We start from the raw sequence: 10,675 nt of genomic DNA, 5'->3' as shown, positions 1-10,675 counted from the left end.
TTGTAAACGATTTTTTTCAGTATTTTAAGTAGATACGAAAGAACACACAAGTCCATTATCTTTGCAAATGCATTCATATACAAAAGCATGCTGTTTCAATCTTTTATTTATAACCTTATTTTATCCTGTGATATGCCTTTTCTAAGGGTTTTTTTAAATGCTTTTGTTGGCCGTGTAACATCAAAGGTGGTAATCATATGCAAATGCGTTTATGCCTTAATTTCAGACGCAGCAATGCCGTTATTCTATTTATTGACGAACTTCCTGAAGTCTCTTATTTGTTGATGAATGAACTGTGGTGATCACCGTTATAAATAATTACTTGAAAAGTGCTTATTTTTGAGTACTGTTTTGTTTATATTAACAAAATATGTAATGGATTGAGCATAAAGGGTAAAAGAAAAAACAACAACATTATTCAACATATGATGTTTCACGTCGCCGCCATGTCACTCAATCTTGTTTGTATGGTCTTATTTTTCTGGGAATAGGCATGATGATTAGATTTTCCTGGGCACAAAGAAATTAATTATAAATCATATGGAACACAACATTAAGCCTTTCAGAGGCCCGATTTTTTTTATCAATATGTTACGCTACACGATATTTGCTTATAAACAATGTACAGTGAGTGTATAAGCCTCCCTGAAGTGGCTCGCAAGCAATTATTGCACATACTGAAATCAACCTCAATGACCCCCGCCTTTTAAGGGTTCTTGCATTTAATACGCCACGTGTTTTTTTCTCAAAGCAATGTAACAAAAATAACTAGTATAAAGAATAATGTCCAAAAGTTCACAACATATCTGCACTGATCCTTGTGCTATAAATGTCCACATAATTTAATGAACACACTATATCGACACCATTTCAATCCCAAAACAATTTCAGAATTATTCTCAACAAAGGTTGAAATGCGATCCTTAAGGAATAATTTAATAAATTCCAAGAATGTTAGAAGCGTTCTAGCACTGGTGAAACGTTAATAGAAACTTCAATTTCACCTACAGACCAATGATCAGAGAAGTTTGCCCTTGAATTCAAAATTAGAATCTTCCAGAACATAATACAAAAATCCTTAAGAACTTTCTCTCAAAATCTATAAATATCTTGTTTATTCTTAAACTTCTTTGGTGAAATGAATGTAAAAAAATGAACCAATCCTGTTACATTTCTGGGGACGTAGTTTACTTTTAATGATTCTAGATCATCTAACAAAGGAACTAGATTTTGGAATTATAAAGTACTGAATTTAAAATAGGTTAACTTGTAACAACACAAATGTGCAGAAAAAATACTATCATCCTAGATTTCAGTATTAAAGCTCCACAATAACATGGGACTTACAGCTGAAAATGAGTTTCTATTGATTCCATACCGCCGGCGGTGCAGGCTTCAAAGCCTCCGTCGGTGGCTTATAGCGCTATCCTAGATAAGACCGACACGAAAGGGCATCTGCTAACTGAATAGAAGCAACAAAAATGCAAATTAGTTTTATATCATTAATCCTATGCTTCGTTATGAAAATGTGTTAAACATATTATTTTGCTTCTGTATGATAATCATTTATTTAAAAGTAAACAGTCCTGTTACATGTACATTTAGAAATATTTAACGTTTCCTTAAACAAATTTATAAAGCAATCCCTTCGTTGAATCAAACAACTGATATATTGTGTATGACTACTTTCATAGCGACATAGTTATGTGTCGATCGTTTTTGCATTTTATGCCGCATGGCAATATACATATCCTGATGCCAATCAGCATTGACTAAATATGAAATGAATAATTTCATGCCATTAAACTCAACTCAACTTTAATCAATACATTAAGGCCTCCGGCCCAAAATACATACTATAATATATACATCATTTATTACAATACAGTGGTGTCATTGCTTAATACAAATTGTATACACATTTCAATATTAATCCGCCATTTTTAACAAGTAAAAAATAAATATTGCCGAGTGTCTAATAACAAAACTACTAATTGTAGGGGTCTGTAAAAGGCATGCTGGTCAGCTCGACCCCTGTACCAGCTATATACAAACTGATTTCTTACAGCAGAGAACCTCGGGAATATGTAAAACGCAAGAAATTCATCTTCTAACAAAAGCCTGTTCTCGTTGATTAAGCAGGACGCACATATTCTGTCATTTCTTTCTTGTTAAGATGCCGGCAAATTTCGATATTTAACCGGTGACTTGAACACTTAAATCGCGCGAGCTCACGAACAAATTTATGTGACAAGTTTATGGAAATATATTTTTATAGTATGGAAACGATTTGAGTAAGGATTTTACATGTTTATAGAGATCGCATCTTGAAGATGTATTAACGGTGTCGTGCCACACCTGAGTTATACAGTCGATTAAGCAAAGTTTTAATTGCGCGTTGAAAGTATTAATGTCGCCTACGTCTTGCCATAGCCAGACGTAGCCAAATCCATACTGAAATAATATCTCTCTAACTTTTGTTACCCAATTTATTCTTCCAATATCGTCTTGACGTTTTAACATAACGTAACAATGTTAAGGGTAGCGATGGTTTTGCATCTGCAGAATTTTACACCAGTATTTAATACATTTTGAATAATATATCAAGTGGACCACGACCACATTCACCGAGTGCCATACAATTATTAATACTTATATTTAGAACGAGAAAAGTTTTACAAAACGAACTTTGAACTCTTTCGATTTCAGGGGCGTAACTACAACCCCAGATCTCCGCTCCATATGTCAAAATGGGGACCACCATAGAGTCAAACAGTTTAAAAAGTTCTTTGTTATTAAAAGGAATACAACCAAAAATGTCATAAAATGATGCATTGATTAAACACGTCTACGTGCCTTTGCCATACTGTTATCGGTCGTATGTGACCTTACTGAATCAACATACACTAAAACCTTAAATCCGAAAATAGATCTTTAGATTATCTTTATTGCATGATCATCCATTTATTTATGACTTCAGTTATGATATCTGAAGGTTTCGATTGTATTTGAAGGTTGTGTGGTTACAAGAGCAATGGAGCAACATTTGGACATTCGTTAAACTGAGGAAAGTATTCAACACAGCCGACAGACTGATTCCTACCATATTAATCATCGCTGTGAAACGATTGTTACTATTATTTATGTAAACCGCACAATTTTGCCCTTTGTAACAAAGCGTGACAGATGGAAATCCTTTTTGTTTCGATCTATATAGGTAGGACAAAGCTAATAACGAACGAACCGTATATAGTGACTATGGTCTATCGGATAGTGGTTTCTGATTTTCCGTTGTAACCTTGATGTGATGATCATACTCAAATCCACGGGATATTGTGCTTAATGGAAATTGTACAGATTGTTTATCTGCAGTGAGATGTGATTTAAATGGTGTTATGAGAGGCTAGATTAATAAGAATCAAAGAATCAACCGGTTGATTAGAAGTGATATTTAATGTCACGCATTCCCGTGGAGCGTTGTCTTCGGTACAATACTTAGTAATCAGGTGATAAACAGTAAGCTACAGTAAAAGTGAGACTTGGAACATGCATTGTTATTTCAGCGTACTCTATACGAACTAAACCCTTGGAACAGACGACGTGGATATTTTAAGGGAATTGATATGCAATACTTTCACAAGTTGTTTTATGATCTTGTGGGAAATCTATATTCGTTGAAAAAACAATCAATCTATTTATTTTAATGGCTGTTTTAAATATTGAATAAAAGGAAACCAAGTATTTAAATAAATTGAAACGAAAATGTGAGTTTTAAATGAACAAAAACGGTGTGCAGTCAGATACTGCTTTTGTGTTTTTTGTGCTAAGTGTTTAAATTAACCAATTACCATAATGTAAAAGTAAATAACAACGCTATTTTTTGTATTTGGCACGTGCTAGATAACGGAATTGGATGACTGTGTACATTCAAGTTTATAGCAAAAGGAGGATAATGCACTATTCATTGTGTTTCTAATTTCTGATTAAGATTTAATATACCAGTTTTAATCTTTCCTCGTTTTACTAGAAGTGCTGTCGTCCTACACAGGCGACCCTCAGTTACAAGGAATGTAAAGTAGTTTACTGGAGTTTCGTGACGGAAAGAGAGTGTATCGACGGACAGTGAGGGAGCATGCCAGCGAGCAACGGAAGTGAGAGGCCTAGATGGTCCCTTGTGACCGGCCTAATCTTTATTCTTACTGCCTCCAGACTTACAGGTGTGGTATCATTTCTTCAATTTATCGTATCAGTAATGAACATATGACATCGCTATTAAATTAATATCAGTAAATAGTGGATTTGTTGATGAAGTCATTTTTATTGACAAAGATTTCCTTATGATTTTAATGGCAAACAAAAAACTTTCAATTTGAAAGGTTTAAGATTGTATTTGGAGGATGTGCTTGGTTTTTATAATTATCCATATTGAAATTGAAAATAAAGTTTGGTCGATTGAACAGTTCGATCGTAAATGGAAACTGAGTAACAAAAATGTTTGTGAATCTGAGAATAGATTAAATTTTAATGTCCACTGTACCATTAAATACAGTTAAAAAAATCATACCGTCAACCTAGTCTAACAATTATTAGATCACGTCGACTTTGTCAAGGTTCAATGTAAACGCGCTTAAAAGTTTAAATTCTACTAAAGTTTTTTAACGAAAAACTAATAATTAAAGTGTATGCACTCGACCATACCGTATTTGTTAATGTTTAAAAGTCATGCAGTTGTGTCTGTGAATCAAAAGTAGAAGCGATACATTGTAAATATGTTACGATTAACTCATTTTTAATTTGCTTCGCATATTTTACAGCTTTGCATGTTAGTACTTATATTAAGTTCGAGCATATTGATTTGTTCAAATAGGTCATTTCATAGTTAACTATTTTCTAAAGTAGATCATTATGCTTTATTGCGTGTTTTCTCGTTTTCAGTTGCATTGGAAGTCGCTTGATAGTATATCATTATCAAAAACGAAACGTTAGATGTAATCTTTAGTTTTTATATATGAAAAACGCTTTTATACATTCGTATTGTTTATGTAAATATTGTGAAGGATTTCATATTTATTCACCTCATCTCTTATTGCCTTTTAAAATAGGAAATTTGGATGATAAGAGTCACGTGGTACAGTGGTTGTGTAGTTACTGGCACGTGGTAGGGTGGTTGTATATGAACTTGTCTGAAAGAGCTTAGGTAGCGATTTCAACAGAAATGTGCTTTACGACATGAAATGAAAAGGCGTTTTAGCTCTAAAGCAGTGTTTTTGTTTCCGTAAATGATTGCCGTATGCAAAAAACAGATTATGTATGCATTATTTTGGTTTTACGGTATGGCAATGAAAAATATTTACGTACATTTTCATAGCGTTCAGTTGGTGTTGTCTCACCTAAACACTTATTTCTTGGCATGACGAACGTTTATGAATGATATAAATTTAAAAACATCATCCGTGCTTTCCCAAGTGCAAAACGTTAATATTATTCTCTCATTTTACAGTATCTAGTGATATATGAATCATTGGAATGTAAGCGATCAAAATAACCTGCATTTGTATGATTGCCATAACAATGGAGAAATATGTATTCACTTTGACAGATTACTACAATAAGTACAAGCAGAATTTTACATTGCTAGTATTTGGGAGTTTTAGAGTTTATTTCAGAACACAATAGGCAATACGCCCATGCGTACACAATCAGTAAAATATATTTATGCAAATAACAAAGTAGATGGTAAGTCAATTTTTAATTACAAATTCATTTATCAAGCTCAGTACCATAGCACTACATATACGAGGGGTAAATAACTATTATTCGTCATAAATGTAGTAGGTCATTCTCAACCCTAAAACTTCGATATTTTTCTATTAACATTGGTATTTTGAATAATGGTATAATTCTATAGTTTTATAAATTTAATCATTTTCAGTCTTGTATAATAATAATTATCTAAGTAAGTTTCTTTCTAATATCAGTATCTAAAATTTATATTTAAGAACAAAATGATATTCATCTTCTTGTACATGTACACCACATAAATTACATTTCCTCTCTGAATAAAGTATAGCAGCTGGTTCATGCCATTTCCAGCCTATTCTTGTAATCTGTCCGCAGACACCCTTAATTTTGACAATGTAATGCTATACTTATCAATATGACCATTTATAGACATCTGTTTTATCAGTTGTTAATTGCATTATTATTTATTCGCAAATAAAATATTTCAGCGCGTCAATGGAATAGTTTCTTTTAAATAGTGGAGTTTTTAAACATTTAAATCGTAGAAATATCTAAACATGGTAAAAGGAAATAGCCCCCTCAAAAAGTCAACAATATTTAGACATGGCTGAAAGTTGAGTTTACTTTTATGACAATGATTGGGTAACAGGTTTTTCAAGATCCACAAACACCCTTGATAAGGAGGTGCTATTACGCTGATCTCGGTGTCACAATGAGGCCATTGCTCCATTGTTGCCTTCACTCATTCTGCGAGCCCGGGCCAGTCACCAGTACCTCTTGTCCGCACTGAATGTTGATGGCCTCGGTAAATTATTTATTTGGAGAAATTGGCGGCCGAAGCCCTGGGATCGATCTCGGCGGATTGAAGTGTCAATTTACCCCTGCTGTGTGTGCCTTTGAAAACTTGGAACAAAGGTTTACCATGGTCAATATCTCAATATCCTCAAACAAATATACATAAGCTATGGTCGCTTGCTTTCTTGTTACGTGGTGTATTAACGCCCGACATGTTTGGTTAGGTTAGAGCTAGTATTTGGTCCCTTGAATTGATGTGTGAGTGTACCTGAGTTTTCGCCAGCAGGGATTGGACCTTGGTCGTGGAATGTGTGGTAGCAAATGTTACCGATGTTTTCGAGATGTACCATATAAATGTTAAGCACCATGAAAAAAATCAGAAGAGGACAAAGGGAACTCGATATCAGGATCATAAATAGTTGACTGGTCAGTAATTGTTAGCTTGGTCCGTCGCATGAAATCAGAAACAAATGTTGTTGTAAGCCAAATTAAGGTATGTCTGAAAACTCACAAAAGATACTTTTTCTGACAATGTTTTGAATTACTTCATCTGTTAAGTTAGACTTAACTTCTGCGTCCAGTAAGTTGATAACCTTATTTCTAAAGTGAATGCCAGAAGATTCTTCAACAGTCATTTAAACTTGCTTGATGCAGGAAAACAATCAAGTGTAATAACTTTAATTTGCTGGTATATTATTAAATTATCTTGGCAAACAGTTGGGATGATACTTTATATAATATTTCATTTCAAGTATAAACTTGTAAATGTTCTTCAAATTTCGTAAATACATACTTTTAATTATGATGTACTTTTTGTTTATAATCTGGAATGGTGGAATACACTTTTTAAATTGCTGCGGATTGCACTCTTTTTTCTTCGATAATTACGAAATGATATGACATTACGATTTAAGTTATGATTTTAAGAAAGAAATACGGCCGAAAATTGTAAAAGCTGGCGTCTGTTGCGTGCTCTTGTATTTATGTTTCCCGTACCCTGATACTTGGTGATGAAGAAAGAATAGAACAGAACAGACATTTTATTCATACTTGTACAATGCACATTGCCTAAGTATACATACATGTTTTCATAAATTATGCCAACGTGTATATGCAACGCCTAATGGTAAGTTTTTAATTTTGAATTATGTTATAATTAGTCATGCGAAATTGTTCATAAAATATTTCTGATACAATATACTGATTTAAAATAATCGGAGGCTGAACTTTTCATTTATCCTCTTTTTTAAAATAACAGGAGCTTCTTTGATATAATATGCTACTCTAATTAATCCATTTGGCTTATTTGAACACAGAAGGGTGCATGTAGTAAATACTTCTTATATACATCTTTCTAGCATCAGTCACACATATAAAATGAAATTCATCTTGATGATGTTATGGCCACACATTTGCCTCAAGACAGCGGTATTTTGCGTGTAAATTGGCCTGTTGCCTCCACAATACATAGCGAATTTGTTTAGTAGTCTGTGACCTCAAATGTAGTGCTACGTGTGCAATCAAGACGAAATCCAAATCGTCATTGCTCGCACGTTTGATCCATCGTGAAGTAAATCATGGCTTAATGTACCCTTTTATGTAAGAGGTATAGCATTTACCTGTAAACCATGTTTTACGGACAGGGATAATATTTCATGTAAAAGAGAGCGCCCCAAGGTGAACAGTTTTGCCTCTGTGTTTCAACAAACAACGTGAAATGACTTCATGGAATGTCACTATTAAGAGATGTATTTTGCCGGCAGATATCATTCGCAATTGCGTTGATATCAAACCCGGGAAATGTTTTAATACCGTAATACCCGCTAGATTAAACATTTAAATATAGTAATTTACAATAACTGTTTGGCAGATATTCAAATCCAATGTCATTACATTCTGCTAAAGTTATGTTGTTGGTTTTCTACTCATGCGCATATAAATTGGCAAAAGTACCATAATTATTCACTTACCTTCATGTTACCATATTTAATTAGGGTTTTAACATTATGAGACGTGACTTAATTAACCCAAAGGTTTACGTTTTTAACTTTTTACACACTGACGAAGACGAAACTTGTGGTCCCCGTACATTTAATAATTCGATAATAAAAACGAGCTCACTATAGATGTGTATTTATACAGAATACATTCTACCATACTAAGATCGTCCGCAATATTCAATAATCCTTCTTTATCTGTGTGGTCCGCACTATATCCTATATTGTCAGCTTGCCTGTTTGCAATTTAGTGCGGCCAATATAGCTACTTTCAGATGTTCTTGATAGTGCGCGCAAATATCATTTTATTCGTTGTACAAAAAAACAACCCATAGAAACACTCAAGTTTACAATATTTAGCTTTTTTTCTAATTTATAGCTGCTACATAATTATTTGCTACTATAATTTACTGCACTGATAGCTTCATTTAGATGATTTCTGTGCAAAATAATACAATGTAGAACGATTCGGTTTGCCGAAGTTAAGGCGGAAAATGTTAAAATTGTTTTTTGCTGTATTGACACTGTTTCTAATGTGAGACAATCATCATTAAAATGAAATTTTTCCGTATCTTATTAAACAGGATTGTATTGGAACCCCTCTTTATGCAAGTATGTATGAGCAACTGATCTTCTCAAGATCTTTTTGCAGTTGTTACAATTAGCTGATGAGAAATAGAAGAATAACAGCTGATTCAGCAGTTATTTTAAAGTGATATTCACTATAATATGCATGTTGCATATTAAAATAACTTCTCGATTATCTTCAAGTGTATGGTTGGGCTAGATGTAGTTGAAAAGTGATATATATTCGTATCCTGTTTAAAATATACAAAAAGCCTCCACGTGGGTCCCCAACATATATTGATAAAACTATTTTGATGCATGTGTGGTGTCTGTGTTGGTTGCAAAATGTGTGTATCTCGTTTAACGTCTGTTAACTTATAGCACTGTGCCCTAACACGGGTCTTTGTTCAATGTTTTAACTACCGGACGTGTGCCTATTGTTTAAATTGTATTATAGGGCATACATTTCAATGGGGATCAAAGATTGATCCTCACTTACAGACATCAAGAATATGAATTTGCAAGTTGAAAGCGCACAGACTACCACAAGTCTGACCGCATCAATACCACTGGAACCTTCTGCACGGAACGCTTGTCCTCTATTGCTGTTGTTTTCTGGACGTTACATGCTTTAAAAAGATATTGATGCAATTATCATTTGCCTGGAATAAAGTTTACACACAGGAGATATATGTGATATCAAATTACAAAAATGTACATTATTATGTGGGGCTGCATTCATTAGAACATATGCATTTAATGTCGATTTGCAAGTAATTAGTAGTACTTCTGTAGAGAAATATATGCTGTTATAATGATATCCGAGGAGTTAACCAAATAGGTAGTAGTTATGTACGTGTGCTCTGTAACGATGCATAACAGCATCGCCGCATAAACGAAATCGACCACGTTTATGCGGTGATTTTCAACGGATAAACAGGCCTTTCTTATGTGATAAAACGGCACACTTTCGACGCATAAAAAACAATTAAAACACATACTAGAACAATAGTGGTTGATAAAGTTTCATCAAGATCGAACTAAGTTTTTTTGTGTCCACTTAACTAAGCTTTGAACTAGGCTTTAAGAGACGTAAATTCTGACAAAGATTTGGTAAGATCGGTTCAAATATGAACCAAACCAATTGATCTTTCTGCGAAAACGTCATTTCAAACCCGACTAAAGGCGGGAATATATGTTACGACAACGCACAACACCGTCATTTGGGACAATCAGAAAATTGAATCGTCGTATGACGTAACATATATTTTTTTGGCAGACTGACGAGCATGTACCCTTGACAATGCGCACTTTCAACGTCAGTTCAAACGTTTGTAGAAAAGTCAATTGTTAACGACGGACAAACAACGGAAATCCAACAATCCTCATTGCTCCACACGTGCTCTTTGTGCTCAGATGAGCGAAGAATTATTTCCTTGTCAAGAACCACTGGATTGTAAAATGTATTCATGTCTAGGTCATCAGCGTATATCTCTGGTTACCAGGGCAACGAAAGCAAAACTTTTGGATATTATTATTTTTTTTTTATCGTTTCCAAAACGTTTAACACAACA

The 10,675-nt window shown here is 33.9% G+C and overlaps 1 protein-coding gene across 1 annotated transcript in view; it reads left to right on the top strand.

Annotated features, from left to right (window-relative positions):
* The first annotated feature begins 3,568 nt into the window (after positions 1-3,568).
* LOC128226564 (zwei Ig domain protein zig-8-like) overlaps positions 3,569-10,675 on the top strand; it is a 108,780-nt gene continuing 101,673 nt past the window's right edge. Inside the window, exon 1 of the mRNA XM_052936504.1 lies at positions 3,569-4,217. Coding sequence (XP_052792464.1) covers positions 4,133-4,217 — 85 coding nt within the window. The 5' untranslated portion in view covers positions 3,569-4,132. The remainder of the gene's footprint in view (positions 4,218-10,675) is intronic.

The sequence above is a fragment of the Mya arenaria genome, chromosome 3, assembly GCF_026914265.1.
Source record: "Mya arenaria isolate MELC-2E11 chromosome 3, ASM2691426v1".
Lineage (NCBI taxonomy): Eukaryota > Metazoa > Mollusca > Bivalvia > Myida > Myidae > Mya > Mya arenaria.
This window is presented reverse-complemented; position numbering and strand designations above follow the sequence as displayed.